This window comes from Mustela putorius, unplaced genomic scaffold (assembly GCF_011764305.1).
Source record: "Mustela putorius furo isolate JIRA1106 unplaced genomic scaffold, ASM1176430v1.1 tig00003858_pilon_pilon_pilon, whole genome shotgun sequence".
In the NCBI taxonomy this organism is placed as follows: Eukaryota; Metazoa; Chordata; class Mammalia; order Carnivora; family Mustelidae; genus Mustela; species Mustela putorius.
This window is the reverse complement of record NW_025422010.1, coordinates 39721578-39747606: the sequence shown is the minus strand read 5'-3', so window position 1 is coordinate 39747606 and position 26029 is coordinate 39721578. Positions and strand designations below refer to the sequence as shown.

At 37.8% G+C, this 26029-nt stretch overlaps 1 protein-coding gene across 4 annotated transcripts in view; it reads right to left on the bottom strand.

The window, feature by feature from the left end:
• Nucleotides 1-26029, bottom strand: part of CUNH18orf25 (chromosome unknown C18orf25 homolog) — a 91542-nt gene that overhangs the window by 8400 nt on the left and 57113 nt on the right. For 3 of the 4 annotated variants that reach the window (XM_013055921.2, XM_004752215.3, XM_045065588.1), the window contains exons 3-4: nucleotides 16461-16643; nucleotides 4604-4730 (exon numbers count right to left, since the gene is read on the bottom strand). In XM_013055921.2, coding sequence (XP_012911375.1) covers nucleotides 4604-4730; nucleotides 16461-16643 — 310 coding nt within the window. The remainder of the gene's footprint in view (nucleotides 1-4603; nucleotides 4731-16460; nucleotides 16644-26029) is intronic. The other variant, XM_004752216.3, reaches the window with a different exon arrangement.

Here is a 26029-nt window from a genome sequence, read left to right as displayed (position 1 = left end):
GCAGTCAGTCTTAAATGCAGAAGGCTTCTAGCATCAGTTCTTCTATTGAGGGAGGGATGAAACAACATTAAGACAAATGACCACAGGACCAAAGACTACAGTGAAATGAGTTAAGGGTTTGATTATTCCCCAAAGCTTCATAGGACGGGTACCAAAGAAACTGTTAAGAGTTCCATAACAGAAAGGTCTGTTCTACATGCACTCATCTTCTTAGGGCAATTACCAATGAGGCCAGTAGAAGAAAAGGAAAAAGGACCAAGGATAAAGAAAAATACTGGCAGAAGACCATAAGTTAAAACTTCTGACAAAATTAAAGGAACAGAGGAACTAAAGTGCTGGAAAAATCTCTATCTCATTGGCAAAGAATATCTTGTAAAAATGGACTGTCCCAAAATTAACATTTAGAAATGATAACATTTAGGTAACAATAGGAGTTAATCACAGCAACACAAGACAGCCATAAAAGATGCATTCAAACCATTAGTTCAGAAGGCATGCTTTCTAGTCTATGAATAGAAGAAACACAGAAACTAAAAGAACATTTCAAAATCTACATTTAAAGAGCCGGGAAAGATATTAACGTACAAGAAGAGAAAAACTGTTAAAAAAAAAAAAAAAAAAAAAAAAAAAAAAGACACATCGTAAGTAGAACTACTGAGTCCACGTGAAATAAAATGCTTCCAATATGGAAAACTGGCAACGCAATTCAAGTAGAGCAACCACAATCGCAAAGAGAATAACTCAAGAACCGAGTCTGAGTTTTTCAAAACTCTCAAAAAGCCCACAGCAAGGTAGAATGTCAAAAGAAAAAACAAGAAAGGGACAACTAAATCCAAACAAAACATCTATGCATGCAAATCAAATTAGAAAAGATGTGGATCAAAACCTAAAACCTTTTTTTCCAAGCGATAACCCTGCCAGAAGCCCATCAATACTTCATAACTGCAACCCTAGACCTGTAAAAGAAATAAATTCCGTATGAGATACAGGAACCAAAGCAGTAACTCCAAAGCAGCCAACAAGAAAGCTTCTCCCCACACCTGCTTCTCAGATTTTTAATCTCAAATGTTTGAAAGATTGTCAGGCTTCCTCTTAAAAAAGTACTGGAAAAATGTTCAGAAAGACAGAAGAGCCAGCGAGATTCTATTCAGTCCTAGGCACAAAAAGCAAAATAAAGGATCCCCTCAGAATGACACAGGAGTCAGTTCAAAATACTCCAACAAAACTTGCCAACTGTACATTCTATCAGATGGGTAGTATTCACCATCACTGAGATTTCATAATCAGTTTGTCACTTTTAAGAGAGCATTTCCACCGGATTCAACCCAAAGGATCAGAATAAAACACATACTGATGATTGAGAGCCTGCAAGGAAAAACTCCTTGAAAGTAACATTATGGCATGTTATTTACAATATAGGCAGTCACTTGACTTAGTTCAAGAGTGGAACAGACAAGTCTATAGAGTAAAATGACAATATGGATAAAAGACCTATTAAGTATTGACACCAGTATACTAACGTGGGGGTGAGTGCGTGAGTGCGTGTGTGTGTGTGCGCGTGAGTGTGTGTGTGTGTGTTGGGTAAGAACTTACAATTTAAATTTCCAAGTTTCAATGGAAATATAAGGATAATTTTAACTCCAGATACCAAAATACTCGTAGTAAAAAAGAAGCTAAAGAGTTTATGATGGAAGAAAAGTTGAACAAAGAAGCCAAGAAGAAAGGTGGCTCACTTTGTAACACTTGTAGGCAGAAGTAAACATTAAAGAAGGGAGATGTGATAGAAGTTAATAGAGAACTGGGCCAAGTAATGTCTCAGGGACAAAGAGATCAGGTAAGCAACACAGGTTATTACCTGCTCTTTGCTACTTCAGTAGGAACACATGACTAACAGTGAATTAAAACATGAATGTAACTCAAGAGGAAGTTGGTGAATGGATAATGTGTTCCTGGCAAAACTGAAAATAATTTACCTCTATCGATTTGTTAATAGGCAAGACAAGGTTTACAGTAGGGATTTAAAAGGATAATCTTCTGTATTTTAAGGAACAATGGTGAAATAAATAATGGCAAATACATGCTAAAGTAAAGGAAAAAATCAAAAGCTCTACCCTGTCATCTGAGGCATAAGTCAGCATGCAGGGAACAGGTCAAAAAAGAGAACAGGAAAAAGTTCTTGATTAAGGCAAAGAAAAAAAGGAAAAAGAAGGAGATTAAGGAAAGACTGAAAAATGAAAACTCTTTCCCACCAGAACATGGGAAATAACCATTGAAAACAGGAAAGGAAAAAGGAAGCAGCCATACAGACAGACATACAGCATAAAAACAGGAAAGAAGAGGAAGCGTTTAGGTCTGATAACATCTGAGAACTGGCCATTTTTGGGGAGAAGACATGCTAAACAATGACTTAACTCTACATCCTTAACGTCCCAACAGGTATGACCTGAAAAATGCTCTCAGAAACTAGGATCGGGGCGCTTGGGTGGCTCAGTCAGTTGAGCATCGCCTTTGGCTCAGGTCGTGATCCCAGGGTCCTGAGAAGGAGCCCCACATGGGGGTCCCTGCTCAGTGAGGAGCCTGCTTCTTCTCTCCACCCTGCTCCTGCTCTCTCTCCCTATCTCTGTCTCATTTTCAGATAAATAGATAAAATCTTTTTAAAAGAAAAAAGGAAAGGAAATTAGGACTAGTTCTCATGAAGACAAATGTAGCCTCAATTTACACACATATATACTTTGCCTACGTTCTCCACTCTTAAGTTTGCCTTTTATATACATGACAGAATAAATCCTGGTTAATGTTTTACATCTAACAAAAGAGTAAAATCAGATCTAAAAGCCAGGTAATGGGGCACCTGGGTGGCTCAGTGAGTTAAAGCCTTTGCCTTCGGCTCAGGTCATGGTCCCAGGGTCCTGGGATGGAGCCCTGTATTGGGCTCCCTGCTCAGCGGGTAGCCTGCTTCCTCCTCTCTCTCTCTTTGCCTGCCTCTCTGCCTACTTGTGATCTCTGTCAAATAAATAAATAATATCTTTAAAAAGAAAAATAAATAAAATAAAAGCCAGGTAATGTAGATATTCTGTCAATACCTACTTGGGGCAATCAGGAAATCACAACTTATCTCTTGTGGCCCAGGAGAAAAACTGTTTGCTAATATAGAATACACATTTTTTAAAGTTTAAATTTTTGTTCTTTATACATATGTGTGCTAAATGTTCCTCAAGAGTACCTCTGAGAGAGCTATAACTAATTCTTAGGAACAGTATCTTAAAGGAAGAGTCAGCACATTTTTTCCTACAAAGGGGTAGATGGTAAATATTTTGGGCTTTGAGGTCTCTAAGGCATCTGTTGAAACTTATCAACATTGTCACTGGAGCCACAGACAATATACACATGAACAAATATGGCTCCATGGATAAATGTGTTTTATTTGAATTTCTTTTCAAATAATTTCCACATGTCACAAAACATTATTCTTCTTTTGATCCCCCCTCCTCTGACCCTTAAACATTTATAAATGTAAACCAGTCTGAGCTCAAGGTCCATATAAAAACAGGCAGCGGAACAGATTTAACCCACTGGCTACCGTTTGCTCATGAAGAATGATAAATTTCAAAACTTTTCATAATACTACACAAAACTGATGTCTTCTGGCTTTTTTAAATACTAACACAGGACTGCTTGAGTCACATGAACTTCACTAGAAATCTATTACATTAGGAACAAATTGAAGTAACTCAAGTTTTAAAGAAAGACAAGGAGAGTTGCTTTAGGAAACAAGCAATAGAGGTATGATGTCTGATGTACATTTCCCAATTGCTTGCTCCCAATATATTTCCAGATAAAGTGAAGGGCAAGAAAATATGAATGACAGGGGAGAAAGCAGGGTGATACTTATGCCATAAGAGAAAAATCTGTCAAGCTATCTGGACATTTGCTAAAAATAAAGAGGAAACCAGTTCTAATTCACATACCTGTATGGTTGAGAAGTTCTTGATGAAATAATATGCAACACATACTGAAGTTCATATCATGTCTAATCAAAAGGCATTCTTTAAGCCAAAGGAAGCGGAGAGATAGTTCCCACCGTTCATGCCAGCCATGCCATGAGGACTACCATTTTCTTTTCACTTGGCTTCAGGTTAAAATCAAATTCACATTTAAAATATCAGAATGCGGGGTGCCTGGGTAGCTCAGTGGGTTAAGCCTCTGCCTTTAGCTCAGGTCATGATCTCAGGGTCCTGGGATCGAGCCCTGCATGGGGGGTGGGGTGGGGGGGGTCTTTGCTCAGCATGGAGACTGCTTCCCCCTCCCTCTCTGCCTACTTGGGATCTCTCTGTCAAATAAATAAATAAAATCTTAAAAAAAAAAAAAAAATCAGAATGCGGGGTGCCTGCGTGGCTCAGTTAGGCTCTGCCTTCAGCTCAGGTCACGATCCCGGGCTCCTGGGATTGAGCCCCTCATCAGGCTCCCTGCTCAGCAGAGCCTACTGCTCCCTCTCCTTCTGCCTACTTATGCTCTCTATCTCTCTGTTAGATAAATAAATAAAATCTTCTTAAAAGATAAATGAGTAAAATAAAATATCAGAATGCTCCACTTAATATCCTACCTTGCATGTTCCTGAACTCCCACAATCTCCACTTCACTATCTGAAGAGGCAATATTAATTTCTTCATTGAGAGGTGCATTGCCAGCTGATGTCTTGTCACTTGTTAGGAATCCTGGATCCAAATGACCTGAGAGAGAAGGGGGAAAAAATAAGCTCTACAGTTTGACTTCTCACAAGCAGCATAAAAAACTCACTGACAGATTTCCCATCAAGGTTTAATCACAGAAACAGTATTGCTGTACAAGAGCTCACCAGAGCAAAACTGTCACGTCTCTTGCTCTCTATTCCTCAGGAAGAAAAAAAAAAAAAAAAAACTTTGAGTACTTTAGTAAATAGGTATATATAAACTGTGATAATACTCTATTATATTTTATTCCACAATGTTTTTTGCATTTAACTTCTGTCTGCTTTTAAATGACCTGTATAACGGGTTTGTCACCACCTAGAGGGCAATGGGGTTCTCTACCGCTTAACGGTGAATTTTAATAGAACATAATTCTAACCCAGAAATGTTCAAAGGCATAAATGGAATAAATAACAGAAATTCTCATTAGTATCATATTTGTACTGGAATGCTTTATGAAGGATTTAACAATTTTCCTTAAATTTTTAACAATTTTAGCAGTCTTTCTCAAAAGGAATGTAGAGTTCACAAAATCTAAACTCAAAACCACATCTAAAAGGAAAGACTAGAGGCAGATCACAGTTTTTGCTTTGAGCAACTGAAACAGAACCTACACGTTGCTGACAGTTCTTGTTAGACAGAAAGAAACCACATACTGTGGGAAAAACACAACAATTTGTGGCACGGGGGCATGTAAGAACTTTTTCACCAGGGGCTTCACAAAGTTATCTATTACATGGTACAGTAAAACACACTCTCCAACTCACCAAAAACATGAGCTTCAAGGAACTCTCTCAGTCATGGCTAAGAGCACAACAGCAAAGTACAGAGCAATATAAACAATTCTAACAAGAATTTAAAAATCTAAAATAATTCAGCCTACGTACCCAGTTCTTAACTGTTCTGGCTTTTATGAAATTTAGAATATCTAGGAATTATGAAATAAACCAAGTTGCAACAGACACAAATTTCCAATTATTCAATTAGAGGGTATTTTTATTTAAATGTATTGTCATCTGACACATTATGTCTCCACATTTAAAAAAAAAATCCTTGGTGACACCGCATATAGACTAAACCACGATCAGTAAGATTTTAAACATACAACTCTCCCTTCCCCCCCTCACCCCTTCACATCACTCACTCCAATGTTTGTCACTCAGAAACCTTGTACTTTCGTATTCTTGCGAACTTTTAGTATAACCCTTTTGGAAAGTTATAGATAGTCCCAAAGCAAAAGACTTCTAATTTTTATACTCTCTGACCCTGCAGTCCCATCTCTGAGAATTTAGCCTAAGGGAAAAAACTTTAAATAAGCAAAATGCAATGATGTCCAAAGATAGTGACTACCACAGAAACTTGGAGAAGTATATGGATAACACACAAAGTGTCACACAGGACAGTATCAAAATACTTTGGTGCTGGATGAAAGCTGGTAAAAAGCAATCAAGTTTGAAACAACTGTGGGCCTTTTTTTTGTTTTTAACAGTTCTTTAATTTTTTTCTTTAGTTGACTATGATGCATATGAGAAAACAGAAGACCACAAAGCTTAAAATGGCTTCCAGATACAACTGGAGATCGAGATTGTATTACAGTCTGCAAGGGCTTAACTTTCTGCATTAAAGAACAGCAGAAATAGGATTCTAAAAATTGGCAGTGGGTAAATAACTTTCAACCCTACAAGCATATGAAAGGAGGCATTCACCAGACAAAACCTAGTTTTGTTAAATATGGGGGTGCTTGCTTAAATGAGGAGTATGCATAGTTAAGTCTTGATTTGGTTAACTCAGGTTCTTGCTCTGACCCCAGTATCTTGCCTGTGGCCAAGTGCTTTGTCCAATTTCCACTTCAATGTTGAAGTTACAACTATTTTCACACACACTGTTCCTACTGCACTGCTAGGAAGGACTATAAATTGATAGTCTTTTTTCAAACCTTCAACTTGTCCATATTCAATCCTTTGAGCAGCCTTGCTTTGTGCAACTATAACAATTTACCTCATCTATTTGTTCCTAAATAAATAAGTACTTGTTTATGAGAGGCTATGCACTAGGTGCTAGGAATATTACGGAGAACAAAGGACATATACAGTATCTACCCTCAATGAGCTCATGATACACTCAGGGATTATAAAAAGCAGTCCATTATACTATGGCTTGAAAATTGCTCTGTTATAGGGACACCTGGGTGGCTCAGTCGGTTAAGCAGCTGCCTTCGGCTCAGGTCAAGATCCCGAGAGTCCTGAGATCGAGTCCCACAGCAGACTTCCAGCTCAGTGGGGAGCCTGCTTCTCTCTCTCTCTCTCTTTCCCTCTGCCCCTCCCTCTGCTCATGCTTTTTCTCACATTCTCTGTCTCAAATAAATAAATAAAATCTTTTTTTAAAAAAACTGCTCTGTTATAGAAGGTGTGTGTTTAAAGACACAGACATGGGAATAATCAAGGATGCAGAGGTCTTAGGGAAGAGTAGGCACAGGTGAGGGAAGTAGCAATAAGGAACACCGTGTTGCCCTGTAGGGTATAAACGTTCAGCGAAATGTGGGGTAATGTAGTAAAAACAGTAATGGGAAATGAAACTGGCGAAGTCAGCAGAACTCAGATGGTAAAGAGTCTGGACTTGACTGTGAGAGGCAGGAAACCACTGAAGAATGTAAGCAGTGACATGATCTGGTTTTCCATTATAAAAAATTTCCTTTTGGAGTATACAAATGGAACTACTATCAGGGAAAGGAATATGAAAGGCAAGAAAACCAGTTAGACTGCTATAATGACTACGGCTGAACTAGTAAAGGAACAAAAGAGGGGGGATACTCTGTATACATATATATACAGAAGGGCTAGTAATGCTGGGAATCAGGCAAATCAACAAATTTAGTAAAAAAATAATAGCTAGGCTTCTGCTTTAGGTAACTGGATAGAGTCACAGCACCCTTCCAAGCACCAATGAACAGATGAAGGTGGTTGCTCAGGACATGACACTGGCAGGCCTCTGAGATGTCCAACAGGCAGCTGGGGGTACTGTTCTAAAGCTCAGGTCAGAGGTTGAGGGAGGAAATAAGAGTCCTTGGCAGTAAGTGGGAAGGTAAAAGGCAGCAGAGGAGCGAAGGATGTCTACAACAGAAGCCCGACAAATGCCAGTAATTAAGGATGGGCAGATGAAGGGGAGTTCACCAAGTTAAGTAAGAGGTAGGAAGAAAATCTTAAAATATGAAGCCAGGACACCATGGAATGAGCATTTCTAGGAAGAAATGCTTATCGGTGCCTAAGAGAGAGATCCAATGAGAAGAGGGACTAGATATAGTCCACTGGAATCGGCATATGATGACCATACTTATGCCTTAGCAAGAAGAGCCTCAGAGGAGTGACAGGGCTAAAGCCAAGGCAGCAAAGCAAGCTGAATAATAAGGGCAGGGAACGAAGTACAGACACATTTAAAACAGTTTGGCTAGAAAGAAAAAGGCAATAGGACAGTACTGAGAAAGGAAAAATGGGCTTGAGGGAGAGAGGTGTGTGTGTGTATGAAGAACTTTAAAAGATGGGAGAGACCCAGCCATATCTGGAAAAAAGGCCAAGAAGAAACAGGCGCGATGGCAGAAGGCGGAGGCAATGTTCATCCGTGAAGAATGCAGCAAGGCCACGTGCGGTGCACAGGTGTGGTGGGTGGCGGGGTGGGGGTTCAGAAACGTGAAGGAGCCACTAAGAAGACAGAACTGGCAGCACTGAGAGCCAGGTGGGCTGCAGATCAGGAAGCTAACTCAACCCTCAATTCTGCCTAGCGGAATTTGATTTTCTCCAGCTATGCTAAGCAGTGTGATCCAGGTTCCAAGTGTGGGCCCAGGGATCAGATTTTGCCAGCTGGGTCCAATAGGAAAGCCCGCTCTACAGGAGCTGGGGATATGGCCCACGAGAGCTGGGCTTGAACATGCTGGAGCAGGGAAGAAGAGACACCCGCATGGAGCTGGCAAAGGGCCAGGTGATGGTCAGTGAGGCAGAAGAACAGTATAAGGGAAGTAACAGCACAAGAGTGTATAGGAGCTCCTGTGGAAAAGGAGAAAGCAAGAGGAACAGGTAGGAGGAAAACCAATCATTATGAGAAGTAAAACATTGTAATTCCATCCTCCTGGCCACCCACAAACACAAGCCTCTGGGAGCCAGCCACCGCTCTCCCGTCTCGTCCTCTGCTCCACTGTTACTCTCCTCTGCTCTAGCCACCCACTTCTTACCTTCCTACAACTTTTCCACTGCCCTCTGGAATGCCAGATCCACGGAAAACTGCACTGAACTTTTCACCTCCCTGTGGAAACCTGAATCTCTGGAAAATGCCATCTACCCTGCAGTCCTTGGAAACTGCTCCTACACCTCAGTTGGGGGACCAGAATCACTTACGAATATGGCCCTCCATCCTGCACAAGAGCACCTGCCGCCCCCCTTCTAGAGCACTTCCAAGTACAAACTACGGGACAGTTTCACCCCTCCACGGAACATTCCTGGCACTGGGCTTAGTTTCTCTCCTTCCACTTTAAGTCCTGCTACCATGATTCCTTATTACTCTATGAGCGCTCGTTATTTATGGGGACATAAATACTCCCTAAGGAGCTGAGCCTCAAGAGGCACTTCACACTCCCTGTAGTAGACTCGTAGCAAGGGGCTCAGCCCTTACCATCTTAAAAATACACAAGATAACTGAATTAAACCAAACTAAAAAGGCAGGTTGTAGGAATCATGGTTGCTATAACTAAACTATTCCTCCTTGATTTCTCGTATCTTCTAAACAGTAATTAGGAAAACATGACAAGACTATGACACCATTAGTTCTTAGTATCTCTGTGCCCAGTTCTATCTCCATTCTATCTCCATAGTTCTAATTTTTTTTATTTTTTTGAGGGCAGCCTGCAGTTCTAATTTATAATTCCAACTTATGAAATGTTCTCAGTCAACAGTACTTCTGAATAACCAATCTTCACTGATTAGGCCCCTCATCCTGACCCTGTCACCGACAGAACCACATTTCAGATCTGGAAATATCACTTTGCCTTTCTTTGTTTAAAGAAAGGGGAAGAAGAAAAAAATAATAAAGAGGAAGAAATAAAAAATTACTATGCTACTTTTGCTCACAATTTTACTATTGTATCTTAAGAAAAATAAGGTAACTACCATCAATATTTAAGATTCTTCTAACTTTAGTCATCCATTATGGATCCAGACACTAATAATTTACAAACCACCTTCACATTATTACATCAATTCAAACCATTTTGGTAGCATGATTTGGGCCATAAAAATTGTAATCCCACGCTGCTGGCATTTATAGAACTTGTGTGATGTTCTAAAACTGCTCACTTAAAATCAGGGTCTGCTCATGTAGCTAGTGTCTTTACTCTTTAGTCTAAATATCAGTATAAAATGAAATAAGGGACACTGAGGTTAAGTGATGGGGGCTAAAGACAAATTTCCCGGTGAATGTTAACTCTAGACCATTGGTTGCGAGAGTTTTGCCACATTTCTTGTCAGAGCCATCGGATAAAATGTGCCACTCAGATAACAAGTCAGCTACGACCCCACCAATTTTATGGGACGCCATGTTCTATAAGAGACACCAAGGCTTTCTCCAAGAGCCAGGAACATATTCCCTCTTCAGTCTATTTCAGAGCCCGAGCAATTAGTCCTTTTCTTTCAAGATAACCCTTTCAGTATGTCATACATTCCTTCGGGAGCTCCTGTGCACAGCTTCACCTTCTCTGGCCTTTGTGCCATCCTCCACTGTCATCCCTCCAACCTATGACCTCACAGGAATCCAATGACACAGCAATGGCCAAAGCATACACAAAACTGAGTCTCAAAGATGCTGTGGAGTTTTCAAATACTGTCAATGGCAATAATCTTTCCTGTTCCAGGGCAAGAATAAGTCCTGTAGAAAAAGTGTAAATACCACAATTACGATATAGTAAACTGAAAATAAATCAGAGGACTTATATTTAACTATTGGGGCAGCTGGCTGTCTCTGGGTAGCTCTTTGGAAAGATAACTTCTTTCACTCTCTAAGAACATTCTAAATTTTTGTTCTCCCACTGAACACCTTTTCAATATACATGTCAGAAAGAAAAGAGCATAAAAAAAGTAAACTAAATTATCATGGCACATTTTCTTTTTGTCTTCAAAAGAAATAATGTAGCTACTTTTTAAATCATAAATCTACTGGTAAGAACTAGTCCAAAGCCGATTTGCACCACATTAAAGGAAATTATTATATATAGGATGTCAGCAATGTTTTAGGTATAAAAAAGTGTAACATCTCAATTCATTATTCATTTAGCTTGAAAACAAGTGAATTATGACCTTGTATTTAGTTTTTTCAGTAAGAATGTGAAAAACAACTTTACAAAGCAGGGGAAGGGAAGGTCAGAAAACCAAAAATTTTACAGTTCATAAGAACCAGGTAAAAACAATCGAAACCTGACCAAATCTGATCTCCTTCACAGAACTGATACACACTTCAAAGTGCTATTAATAGAAACATGGCCATTCTGGTCTGATTATAAAAAGCCCTAGGCTAAGAACAGGAAAACCAAGATTTGTTTCTCTGCCCTATAACTAGCGTTCTGGACAAATCAAGACCATCATCCCTATTTTAAGGATGGGAACATGCTCATAGGCTACCTTCTTGACAAGAAGGCTGATGGAAAAAACGTGTTTCTCATAAGTTTTAATTTCCTGGACCGGTGGGGAGACACTATAAATAAATTTAGTTTACCACAATTATAAGTCTTCCTTACAAAAGTACTTCAGATTCCTGCTTGTCTTAGCCTCATCCACATTTATGTTTACAGTGAGCTACTACTAGCAATAAGTAAAAATTAAGTCATAATCCTATTTACTGATACCGTTTCTTCAAGATGTCCAACACAAGAGTTACCTGGTAGTGATTACAAAAAACGATTTTTCAGACCCCATGCCACATCTACTTACAGAATCCTCGGGGAGAAATTTAGGATTCTGAATTTTTATAAGCACCCTAGGTAATTCTTATGCTCAGGCCAAGTATAGGAAATTCCTATGGTGAGAGCAACTCATTCCAGGACAGAACAGTAAATTAGAAATTCACTGATTAGGTCCATTAAGCACTTCCTTACTCAACCCACTTCAGCATAAATACATTAATATAACGCTGGCCAGCATTCCTGAGGTCTTACTTTGTGCTATATTCTGTACAGTATAGACATTATTTCACCTAACGGGAAGGACAACCTTTTGGGATGGATACTAATTTTACCCTGGTTTGCAGATAGGAAAAACTGAGGCTTTATGTAATTTACATGAGTCCAGACAGTATGTAAGTGGCTGCTGGCTCAAACCAGGATTTGTTGGCAGCAGGCTATCATCTACTACACTGTTCAATTCTAGCATCAAGAAAGGAAAAGTAGAGGCACCTGGATGGCTCAACAGTTAAGCATCTGCCTTCAGTTCAGGATCCCAGGGTCCTAGGATCAACCCCGCCTGCATCAGGCTCCCTGCTTAGTGGAGAGCCTGCTTCTCCCTCTCCCTCTGCTGCTCCCCGCCCCTCGCCCCCTCCCACCCCGCATCGCTTATGCTCTGTCTCCCTCTTTGTTAAATAAATAAATAAAATCTTTTTTTTTTAAAAGGGAGAAGTAAACACATGGCAAGAGTTAAAATGGAAAGCTTAAGTCTTCTGCTGACCAGTGGCTTTCCAATTTTAATTCTTTTCCTTGATTAAAACTAAAACTGAAGAGTAAAAACTCTTTTCCATAAACAAACATCATCTAGGGCACCTGGGTGGCTAGTGGGTTAAGCATCTGCCTTTGGTTCAGGTCATGATCCCAGCACCCTGGTATAGAGCCCCACATCAGGATCCCTGCTCAGCTAGGAGTCTGCTTTTCTCTCTCCCACCCCCGTTCTCCCTGCTCATTCTCTCCTTCTCCCTCAAATAAATAAAATCTTAAAAAAAAAAAAATTTTTTTTTCATTGTCTTACTGCCTGGAAAAACAGGCAAGGTACTCGGCAAGGTTCTTTATCTCCAAAGAATACATACAGCACCCTAAATGTAGTGGAGCTGCACACCTGGTCTGAGATGCTGCTCTTGATTAACCCCTGAATAGTCTGTTCAGTGATAGGGTTCTTATTTTGCTGGGAGAGAGAGGAGAACAACTCAAGATTAACCATTAGAACATTTATCTTAAGGGGTGCTTGAGTGGTTCAGTCAGTTAAACATCTGCCTTTGGCTCAGGTCCTAATCCAAACACCTCAGACTCCCTGCTCAGTGGGGAGCCTGCCTCTCCTTCTCCCTCTGCCACTCCCCGGACTCATTCTCTCCTTCTTTCCTCCTCTCTCCCCCTGAAATAAATAAAATCTGAAAAATAAAATAAATCTTTTTAAAAAATTATCTTAAACTCAAACCGTAAGAATGGCCATCTCATTGATGCTAATAGTTCAATCTCTAAACTATAAACTGGCAAGCAAGCATGAATTCTGTTAACATTTTGTGGCACTGAAAGTATATTCAAAATTTATGAGATGGGCTCCCACTAAGACAATTAAATCAAGACCAGAGTGTATTAAGTTTTATTACTCATATACCTGCACTGTCAGATTTAGAAAAGAAGACTTTGAGCCAATATATGGCTTCTTAAGAAACTGTGTTGAGGATATGTTGAACAGTGATGATATTTAAAAATCTACACACAATACATAACCCAATACACACATATGTTCTCTCTATATTATATCCTAGAGAAATTAATCACATACATGTACCAAGAGACATGTACAATAAATGTTAAAGGTGTCATCATCTGGAACAGCATCCTAAATGTCCAATAGAGAATGATTAAATCAACTGCGATAGATACAGTGAATACTAAATAGCAGTGAAAAATGAATGAACTAGAGCTACACTTAACAAGAACAAAACAAAGTGTTGAAAAAAGCAGTTACAAATCATTGCCTTCAATATAATATCAATTAGTATTAAAATATGCTTGATTACAGGTACATAACAAATGCAGTAAAAATATAAAGAAACACACAGGAATACCAAACATCAAATATCCAATTCAAGACAGCTTTGGAAAGAAGAGGAGAAAAGGGGAACAGAGTTGAAGTCATGGGTGTTTTCCTTACATATTTTGTAATGTTTCATTTCTTAAGAATGGTGGTTCTTAAGAAGGTACCGGAGTAATATATTCTTTAAAACTTTGTGTGACTGAAATTAAAAAAAAAAATCAAAAATAGAATTAAGTAAACAAAGGCTAGTGATGTTTTAAACAATCAAGGTAACAATTACTTGAATCTTAAAATGTGATACTACCCCCAACACTGGTAAGTTTAAGGATACTTTAAAACCCTACAACTTTGCACTTGAATTATCTGAAACTGCTGGGTTTGTTATAGGTCAAAAAGTCAAATATTAACAATTTCATATGGCTCAAACTAATATTAAAATTCTTCACATGAAAAACAAAACAAAAAGTAATCACTCATGTTTACCCCCAAGACTTTACTACACAGTGATCTACATTTAACAGCAAGACTAAAAATCAGGGAAATAAAAGTGAAGTAGAATGCATCACTAGTCAACAGGAAGAAAATGAAGATAACCTATCCAGTGTATAGAACAAATTGTGTAACTTAGAAATACACATTGCACAAAATGTGGTCAAACTACTCTCCTTTGATACAAAATATTACTGCCTAATTTTTTAAAGTACTTATATATATTAATAAATCCTTAAAAGATCCTTGTTGGGGGGGCACCTGGGTGGCTCAGTGGGTTAAAGCCTCTGCCTTCGGCTCAGGTCATGATCCCAGGGTCCTGGGGTCAAGCCCCACATCAGGATCTCTGCCCAGCAGGGAGCCTGCTTCTCCCTCTCTATCTGCCTGCCTCTCTGCCTACTTGTGATTTCTCTCTTTAAAAAAAAAAAAAAAATAGGGGCGCCTGGGTGGCTCAGTGGGTTGGGCCGCTGCCTTCGGCTCGGGTCGTGATCTCAGGGCCCTGGGATCGAGTCCCGCATCGGGCTCTCTGCTCAGCGGGGAGCCTGCTTCCTCCTCTCTCTCTCTGCCTCTCTGCCTACTTGTGATCTCTCTGTGTCAAATAAATAAAAAAATAAAATCTTTAAAAAAAATTAAAAATAAAAAATAAAGATCCTTGTTGTGGGGCGCCTGGGTGGCTCAGTAGGTCAAAGCCTCTGTCTTCTGCTCAGGTCATGATCCCAGGGTCCTGGGATCAAGCCCTGCTTCAGGGCTCTCTGCTCTGCAGAAAGCCTGCTTCCTCCCCTCTCTCTGCCTGCCTCTCTGCCTACTTGTGACATCTGTCAAATAAATAAATAAAATCTTTAAAAAAAAAAAAAAAAACCTTGTTGGGCAAAGCAAGTATTTATACATATAAAAATTGAAGTCCAGAGGAGAAACACCTTGACCAAGGTCAAATAGACAGCAGTCAAAACACATTTAAAACTAAAGTCAGGTCCTGCTCCAAAACTAACTACAATCAATTAAGCAGAAACTCAACAGGTAAGAGTCTTTTATTTTGTTCCAACCAAACATTATGGAAGATTTAAGGGCAATGATCTGTGGAGCTCTGTCTCCTTTTCTATTTCTTAGCAATTTCAATATAAAAAGTTCTAAACCCACTATTATTTTTGCAAAACCCATAAACATAGTATTTTAGGTAGTGATTAAATTATAAGAGTAGCTCATAAAAGCCAATGCAATTTATAATTTAACTAGGAAACTATAACCCTCTGTAACACTAATGTAAGAAAATACACACTAAAAGTATCTCTCAATCCCCTCCCCCTCTCTTCTCAAACTGAAGTACTAGGGCTTTAAGAAAAAGGTTTAAGTGAGAAAGAATGCTGAAAAAGTGTTGAGGAACACAATTATGGAAACTTGGAGGCACTTGGCAATGTTTTCAAAAGAAATTTTTTTTTTAAAGATTTTATTTATTTATTTGACAGAGAGAGATCACAAGTGGGCAGAGAGAGGAGGGGAAGCAGGCTCCCCACCAAGCAGAGAGTCCGATGCAGGGCTCGATCTCAGGACCCTGAGTTCGTGACCTGGGCTGAAGGCAGAGGCTTAACCCACTGAGCCACCCGGGTGTCCCAAAATACTATTTTTTTTTAGTGAATAAGTATCACTCTTCAGAATCATAACATAGCCCAGATAAATTATGCAAGACAGGGAGGGAGATTTTCCTGAGATCCCCGAAGCAGAAACTGAAAGAAAGGGTTGGAAGAGATGAACTTGAGAGCTACCATAGAGAACTGACAGGGACAGGAACACCCAGAGCAGAAGAAACAGCACAGGCCTGCACAGCAGCCCCTAGCAGCCAGCTTGATCAGCTCCCTCCCCAAACTGCAAGGTAAGGTCAGGTACAGAATAAGTGAAGGAAGCCTCTGGAAAAGAGGGGTGGGGCAGAGTATTAAGGCGCCTGGGTGGTTTTTAACATATGTGAAGCATTTTTATCCCAAGAAATAGGTCTACTGCAATCTACCTATGCCTACCATTATTTCTCATTTTTGCTTCCTTCACATTAGGCAAGATAAATGACATGCTACCCACATCTCCTTTTCAGTTATAAATGGCGCCCTGGACAGTCACAGTCATCTAATGCCAGATGTCTAGTTGGCCTGCTCTCAGCGGCAGGATCACTACAAGGAAAATAGCTGCTGGGACACATGCACAGTACACCATTAGAGAGGGGGAGGGGAGGGAGACCAACCTGCCTCCGCATTCAGCTCCTCTAGAAGCCCGCTGGTCCTCCAGGTAGCTCCTGTGTCCTGGCCTCCTACAGAATTACTGTGCTCTTGAACTACTGCAGCCGCCAATAAATTGTCCACATTTACCACTTCTGGGTCAGAGCTGGTGTCAGACATATCATAATGAGCTACAACTGGAGGTCCATCTAGGGAGGAAAGAAAATGTATACTTGTATCTAACTTCCGGGGTGAAAAATACTTCTGCAACTAAGATGCAGTTGCCTTTATCTTCTTATTTCTATCTGGTCAGAAAAACTGTACTTCATATATCTAGTATTTTGTACATGAGGTGAAAGTGGAAGAGATAACCCAAGCTTATAAAGATGAGGAACACGTTTGAAAAGGAGAAAAGGAGCATTATGAAGAACGGAGGACAACAGCATACTGAAAAATACATTGAGTTCTTGTCTTAATTCTAAAGAGCAAAAGATTATGAAAAAGGGAATGACTCCACAGAGTAAAACTGATTTTTCAAAGGAAAAAAAAAACTGATGCAAACAATTTAAACTCAATTTATAGTTTTTAAGAGAATGAATCTAGTTCTTTCTCTTAATAGATGATAGTTAAAAGTCACTAATAGATTCAGAGAAGAAAATCAAATACATATTTTCCTATTCTAGAGAAATAAGGCCAACAATAAGAGCTCTACTTGACTATGTCCAGTAAAGCCCTTTACAAATATCAGGGATGTTACACATTTTACAACATTCTACAAAAAAGACAATACTCACAAAATCCACATTCAGGATTTTGCTTTGGATGTCTTGTTAGGGATATTTAAATTTTCTTTTCCCTGAGAAAGACAACCAGCTCACACTCCAAGCAACGATATGCAACCTTATGGGTTATTTTAGAGACAATATGAAAGTTCTTACTGGCTAGTAAGAGATCCCTTCTACCTCCAAATCACCCTAACAAGCTGAAAAAGGCAGCAGAGTTCCAGAGTAATTAAACTGAAGTGATTCATGCTAAAATAACTCAATATTCATGCTTGTAGAACAGATACATGCTTTAAAATGCTAATGCTACCCTTTTTCTAATGCAACCCCAAAAAGCAAAAATACAAATTTCATTCTATTATGAAACACATCCCTTACTCCTATCTTCATTTTAGAAGCAGCATAAATAAAGGAATGCAATTTCTCCCCCAACAGCTATTTATGAAGTACAGGCAAATTATGTCTATCGATTAAGATTTTTTAAGATCAAGACTATTTAACATTAAGCACACCTATTTTATGAAACATATGCCAATGAATCATTAAAATAGAAAACAATGAAGGATTAGTTTTAACACAGACATCCATTGTGTAAATAGTCACTGAACAAAAGATGGAACACATCTGGGGTATTTATCCCTTAAAGCAAAGCTATCAAATCACAGGTTTATGCAGCAACATTTTTAAAATTAAAAATGACCAAATAAAAGCAAATGAGTTGTTAAGCGCCACTATGTCAAGAACAGACATGTCACAAAATGAAATTCTGACGATCTTGACAATTTCAGCTGACTACTTAAAAATAATTTCCAATTCTCCCAAAAGGGTAAATCAAGTTCATAGAATTCAATAGTGTGGCCTCAGTATCAGCTGGTAATGGATTTTAGCTCAAATAGCAAAAAACTGGTTGAAGTTTGATATTTTTCTTTTCTAAAAAAGAAAAGAAAGCTCTATCATTTATGGAGTTCTCGTCAGAGTTCAAAATGATTATTATGGAATCAAGATACTGTGGATGTCCAAACTTTGGGTGCAGAAGATATGAGGGTCAAGTACAATATTGACTATTTGACCAAATGTTCTATTTTTAAAAGGGCTTTAGTTAAGTGTTGGTTTTACAAAAAATTAGTGCTTTATTTTAAAATTTGAACACTACTACCATTCACAACCTCCTGCTCACACATTCCCCTCTCCCACAACCACCAAATTGAGGCATGAGGTCAACAGTCAAGTCAAAATTGTACCACTCCTACATGTAGAATCATGCAAAGAGTATAGTTGTATATGTACATGCAGAGTTAACATCACCTACCCAATGCAATAACTTGTCTGAAAGTCTTCATCAGTAGGAAATACAAGCATAAACTTGTTATCTGGCTTCATTCTTGCATCTTCCGTATTTCCAAACAGCACACCTTATAGCTTAGCTTAAATTTAGTATTCATCATAAACAAAGACAGTAATATTTTCATATTTTAATTACACTTAAAAGTTAAAATAATCAGTGTCGTTTCTCATTTCCAGTGTATCCAAAATGATGACAATACTATACAAACTTTAAGAAAGGAATGATTGCCTTTTTATCCTTCTTCCAACAACAAACCACAATTAAGAATCTTGTGTTCCAAGGTCATCTTACACTTATTATTAGCAAATCAAGATTAAATAAGGCATATTAAAGCACTTAGCACCAGGGCTTGGACTTGAACCCTTAAGTATTAGCTAACTGACAGTGATAATTTGTGATATTCTTTTAAAAGTGATTCTTGCTACACAGAAGAATTAAGAGACAGGTAAGATCCTATAGTAATTTTATCTGCCTTTTAAAAGAAAGGCGGGGAAAAGCCACTGAGAAGAGCTAGGAAAATACAGAATATTAAAAATAGAAGCAACAACTATGCTTCCAATTTGACTCTAACAATTCACTACAGGATGGAATAAAGGAGGAGATACTGTCCTCCTTCCCACTTTATTATTCTTATTTGCTGGTAAAACAAATGCACTGCTACTAAGATTATTTTCCCTTTCAAAAATATCAAAATAGTCCCTTCAAGTAGTTACACATGGAAACAGTTCCAATTTAAAATTTAATCATTAATATAAGCACATTCATGTTAACAATATTTAAGGATTAGCCAAACTGCACAATCTCCCATCTGCTACCTTGAAGTTTGTCACAATCGTAAAACATAAATTTGTAATAAGGACTTACTAGCTTTTCTATAATCATTAAAAGTGTATCTCACAAAAAGGTAAATTTAATACAATTAACTAATAACTATTTGGTCTATGGTTAAAGTGCTGTTTCTCCCAATTGAATTATTTTTGAAATTTTTTTTTGCTGGTCATTACAATTATAAGGCAAGAAAAAATAATGTTAAGCAATCCACTGCCTTTTTAAGAATATCGATTTATCCGTTTCATGCTGGAAATAGGTTTGTACCCTCTCACTGACCTCCTAGCTATAAACACCATTCTAACTTTTCAAATAATAAAATACAAATGTGTCTGTGTCATCACACATTCCTGATACAGTGAAGTTTACACTTTTATGGACCTTAAACCTTCATACTGTTGCCATCGGTGTTTAATTTCATGAATTTGTTTCCTCAAATATGTTCTTTTTAAAAAATATGTCCTTTTAAACCTCACTGAAAGAATCTGAATCAAAAATAAAAAGAGGCGGAGCGCCTGGGTTAGCTCAGTGGGGTAAACCTCTGCCTTTGGCTCACGTCATGGTCTCAGGAGTCCTGAGATGGAGCCCAACATCAGGTTCTCTGCTCAGCAGGGAGCCTGCTTCCCCCCTCTCTCTGCCTGCCTCTCTGCCTACTTGTGCTCTCTCTGTTAAATAAATAAAATTAATCTTTTTTAAAAAATTAAATAAGTAAATAAACAGAGGCAAAACAAACCCAACATCCTTTACTATGTTTATCCCTGACAAACCCCTTTTCAAATTTGACAATCAAAAGCACAAAATTTTAAAATTATGTAAGGTAATACATAATTTACCATTCTTATTTTACAGATGAGAGACCAGAATCAATTATATTATAGTTGTTCATTGTTGAGGGAACTGGGAATATACAGGAGACTGACAATGGCACAGGAAACACAAAGATCTTTAGAAGCAAATATATAGGTTAAAAGTCCTGCCTATTACTACTAACCTATAAGACTCAGTTTCTTCACACGGTTATGGTAAGAGTTAAAGATGACGTAACAGCATAATACTGGTCCATTGGCCCATCCTTCCATTATAATTAGCACCTGCCCTACTTTATTATTTGTTTGCTTATCTTTACATGCAAATTCTGCCCTACAGAGCCTGCAAACAAGCAGCTTTGAGAAAACATCACTGCCTAGATTGGTGCCTCATTCTGGTCATAAGATTAACCCAATCTGGGGCGCCTGGGTGGCTCAGTGGGTTAAAGCCTCTGCCTTCAGCTCAGGTCATGATCCCAGGGTCCTGGGATCGAGCCCCGCATGGGGCTCTCTGCTCGGCGGGGAGCCTGCTTCCTCCTCTCTCTCTCTGCCTTCCTCTCTGCCTACTTGTGATCTCTGTCTGTCAAATAAATTTAAAAAAAAAAAAAGATTAACCCAATCTAATGCAAGCTGGTACAACCACTATGGAAAACAGTATGGAGGTTCCTCAAAAAGTTGAAAATAGAGTTACCCTATGACCCAGCAATCACACTACTGGGTATTTACCCTAAAGATACAAATGTAGTGATCCAAAGGGGAAGGTGCACCCGAATGTTTATAGCAGTAATGTCCACAATAGCCAAACTATGGAAAGAACCTAGATGTCCATCAACAGATGAATGGATAAAGAAGATTAGTATATATATATATATATATATACAATGAAATTACTATGCAGCCATCAAGAGGAATGGAATCTTGCCATTTGCAATGACATGGATGGAACTAGAGGGTATTATGCTAAGGAAAGTAAGTCAATCAGAGAAAGACAATTATCATATGCTCTCTCTGATATGAGGGGATTGTAGTGGGTAGGAAGGGGAAAAAATGAAACAAGATGGGATCGGGAGGGAGACAAACCATAAAAGACTCTTAATCTCACAAAACAAACTGAGGGTTGCTGGGGGGTAGGGGGACAGGGGTAGGGTTGCTGGGTTATGGACATTGGGGAGAGTATATGCTATGTTGAGTGCTGTGAAATGTGTAAGCCTGTTGATTCACAGACCTGTACCCCTGGGGCAAATAATACATTATATGTTTAAAAAAAATTTTAACCCAACCTGTGAAGTAAATGCTTTGCTAGGATTACTGAGATCACCACAAATGGAGCTTTTGTATGTTTATATTTGTCTCAAGTGTCATGTCAGTTTGGGTGTATTCATATGAAAGTGTTTCAAAGCCAAAGAGATCATTTTTGGATTATTTCATATTTTGCACCATCCTTGCCTACAGAGCCCTCTCACTAACACAAGTGTTGTCAGTCTCCCAGTATGAGGTCTGATTAGATCTAGGAGACAGGAATTCCTCTTGTATCCCAGATATCCTAGAATGCCAATTCTCCTTCTCTACAGGTTAAGTGTTAGGCCCAAGGAAAGGTGGGGCAATGGCCCAACAGATGTTTTGCCCCTTCAACTCCCACTTCTATAACTATAGTAATATATAGTAAAGCCCACAGAAAATTCCTTCTGTTGTCCCTATTATAGCCTATTTCCTGAAACCCCTCATGAGGAGAGGAAAAATCTATCTTGTTACTGCCAAATGATCCCATACAATCTCTATTGCCATAGTCATTAAAGGGCCTAGGCCCAGTGCCATTATCTATAACATCAAGATAAAGATGGAAATCACACTTGGCCTCAAACCAGATAGTCAGTTTCAAAACAGTTACACCTGAAAGACTCCTTAGAAATTACCTACTCAAGGGGTCTAAGAAGGGAGAGTATGTATGTGTGGTGGCCAGGTGAGGGAATGAGGTATGGGGGAATAAGGTGTGGATAAGAGGAATCGAGGGAAAGGGCAAACCTCAAGAAGGAAATTTGCATGTTAGCAAAACCTACTCCAAAAAAAAAAAAAGGCTTTTTCTTTACATACCAAAATACTTACCAAAGTGAAAATTTATATTTGCACATAAGAAAAAATACTTGAGAATACTTATGCTATATTTTTATTACTCTCTCTCTCTTTCTCTCAGACACACACACACACACACACACACACACACAATTTGAAGAAACAGAAAGCAGTCGTTTTCAAAGCAGCTCTTAGAAAAGACAATTACCTCTACCAGAAAAAAACAAAAATCTATATAGAAAAGTGCTATCTCTAGAAAAGCACCTTTAAATACAAAAAACTGTGTGTGTATATATTTTCTGCAAAATACTATCAAAAGCTATTTCGGTGAAAAGAAAAATGTCTGAGAGAACAGGGCTAAATGGAAATGAAATGTGCAATATGCACTGAAAATTTATGTTTAAGCAGTAAGTCATTGTACTTCTTAAATTTTTACTTGTTTTTAAAGTAATCTCTACACCAAAAGTGGGGCTCTAACTTAAACCCCAAGATCAAGAGTCACATGTTCCACCAATGGAGCCACCAGGCACCTAGCATTAAGTCATTTTCAAAATAAAACTGAATCAATGTCTATTTTGTGCTTTTTCCACTATACTCATCCCAATTATTAACATTTTTGAGATTATTAAGTTTGCAAGATGGGAATCAAGTTTTAAACATGTCTGTCCTTATATCATACTGGTCAATGACAGATCACTTTGTCACCCAGAAAAGTTACCTATGATACTGATTAAGAGTTAATTCTAAAAGGACTAAAGAGATAAAAGCAAATACTAAAGATTATCAGAGTTGTTAGAAAGCTGATCGCAAGAAAGAAAATTTAATTTTAACATTTCACCCCTAATTACAAAGCTGGGAAAATTATGAGGTTATTCATGAGATAACTCAGGTAATATGTATCTGGATATTCAAAAAAAGACCCTAAAAATACAGAAAACAGGGCATCTGAAGAGGTCACCATCTTTCAATTTTTCTGCCTATTTCAGAAACAAACAACAACCTACTGCTTTAATATTCAGATCTATAGGGAACAAAACTGAAATAACTGTACTATGTACATGAAGGACATAAAAATTAGGTATGATTTTAGCCACATCTCCATGTCTATACTCCCTGCTAAAGATACCTTCACTCTTTTCTGATTACTTCTCAAAGTACTCTACATTCTGCTATTTTCCAAATACTCCTCAATTTTTAGGAGGATAACTTAATAGAACATGCAAAGGAAAAGAATCTCAACTTTTGTATTAACATTGGAATTTGTTAATACCTTTCTCAATACATCAATTACAAAAAAAAAACCTGAAAATTATCTCAAAAATATTATTCTAACTACAAATTAATACCATCATTACATTATGGAAAAGCAAGTTTCTTGACTTCCAAACACCTAATGTGAATTAACTGGTAGAGAATCACTAATATAACCAATGCTGTCCTCAACATAGCAACAAGAAACATTTCTTTTTTAAAACTTTTATTTATCTAGATTAGTTATTACATTTCAAATGCAGTTAGGTAAAAGATATAAAGAAAATGCAATAAAATAAAAATCAGTTATTTGATAACATTCTCCCCAAATCTTAAAGTTATAAGATTTCATTACCAAAGAATATATTTCCTCATAGATTATTATTCCTTCAATTTTTAGGATGTCTTCTACTTTATGTTGTGGTAAATTTAACATAAGGTTAAGAAGATCTATTCAATGCTAGAAACTAATTGTTTTCAATCCCACTACTTTCCTAAAATTCAGAGGAATTAAAAACAAAAACCAAGAAAAAAAGAAGTATAGAAACTCAGAAGCTATTCATGTTGTGAAGAATTCATTCTAGACAAATTAAGAAGACAAGTTTCTTATCTGTACAATGATTATGGACACACACCATTTTTAGAAAGGATCTGAGAATTTTCCTTCAAGAACAATTTTTACTGAACAGAAAATGAATTTCAAGCTTAATAAATTTGCTGAAAGAGTTCTGATGCTGTATTTTCTAACATGTGACATTCCAGAAGATCTTTTTCATTGTCTCCATCACTGTATCATTTAAATACAAACAGGAGAGAGGGAAATCAGTATAAACTAAAGAAAGGTAACAGGTACACTTACTTTAAAAGGTCACCATCCTTAAGATGCCTATAATCTGTTATTCTAAACAAAAAACAGCAAGAAATCTGTTCGCCATCTTTCCTATGACTTCCACATAGCTGTAGCATTAGGCAAATTCAGCTAGACATTAAAAATGAAAATTATCAGTAATACCAACTTGGGTGATTTGCTCAAGAAAAAGATTCACTATGGCACTTCTTTTATTAACAAGCAGATTTAATTCATTTTAAATTATTTCATTTCTAATATTCTGATTTGCATACAAATTTTAAGTAATAAACCTTAGGTAAGTTGAGATATACCTAGATCCAGAGACCTGGATCTCTGCTGGCAAATCTGTAACAGTAGAGAATGACAAAAGCAATGAAGCAAAATTATTTTTTTACTCAGTCTGCTAGTGAAACGAGGCCAAAAACCTTGGCAATAAAAAGAATATCCATAAAGTAACACTTTTCTCCAATTTAATCATGCTAACTAAGCTTATATGTGGGCAACTCTTTTTCTTACATACAAGTAAGAAGCAATGAATGGATATTAATGATGTAAATCCAATAAAATCCCTGTAAGACTATTACATAGTTATCTGTCTCCAACAACTTGTCAAATAGAACGTTAGTAAAAATACAGAAATTATTTCAGAATTCTGAATGGGCATATGTGTACACACACATGCGCAGACATACACATCCTTAAGATGACTCTCATTCCTCTTCAGTAACAGACAGGCTTTTTCTTTTGGAGCCCCAAAATGACAGAATCCTTTATTCTACTTCTTAAAGTTAAAAAAAACACTTCATGCAAAACATTACATCATAAGATTTTAATTTCACTGTGTTGTGTTATAAATTAAAATTTTATTTGGGCTTTGATTACACTCGTTTTTAATAATGTGCACAAAATACACATCAATACAATTGAGAGTTATTATTATCTAACAAATGGCTCGAATAACCAGATCGTTCTAATCTGCTGGTTAAATGTTCTTAAAATAATTAAAAATCTAATGTTTTAGAACACTGAATTAGTAAAAAGTAGGCAGGAAGTAGTCTGTAGACAGAGCTTCCGAAAACACATTTACCTTTACTGAGGGGATATGCTCCTTTTTAAAGATCATCACCTAATTCCATATGTACACATTAGAGAAATGACATGCTCAAATATGGGACTTTATTCTTTATTAAAAAGCATTTCAACCATGTCTATGCTTTAGAGGTTGAAAGGTTTCTTCCCAGCATTAGCCCTTTATATACTACAAAAAGGTCAGAACAGGATACATCTCTTACCCTTTGTAAAATTCTAGGAAAATTAAGGGAATTCAAGAGAAGTTAGGGAGGACCACTAGGCACTTCTAAAACAATACCTACATTAAAATGCCACACATGATCCAAAAGTCATTTCCATTTCTTATTTGTAGTCCCTGTAGTACAACAGTCCCCTTTAGCCATGGTTTCACTTCCATGGTCTCAGTTACATTAGTCAACAGTGGTCCAGAAGCAGATGATCCGCCTTCTAACAAATGGTCAGAAGGTCAACAGCAGCCTAACACTACGTCATAGCGCATGTGTCGTTCACCTCACTTCCTCTCATCACCCCATTTTATCACCTCAAATCATCACAAGAAGGGCGAGTACAGGACAATGAGAGATTCTCAGAT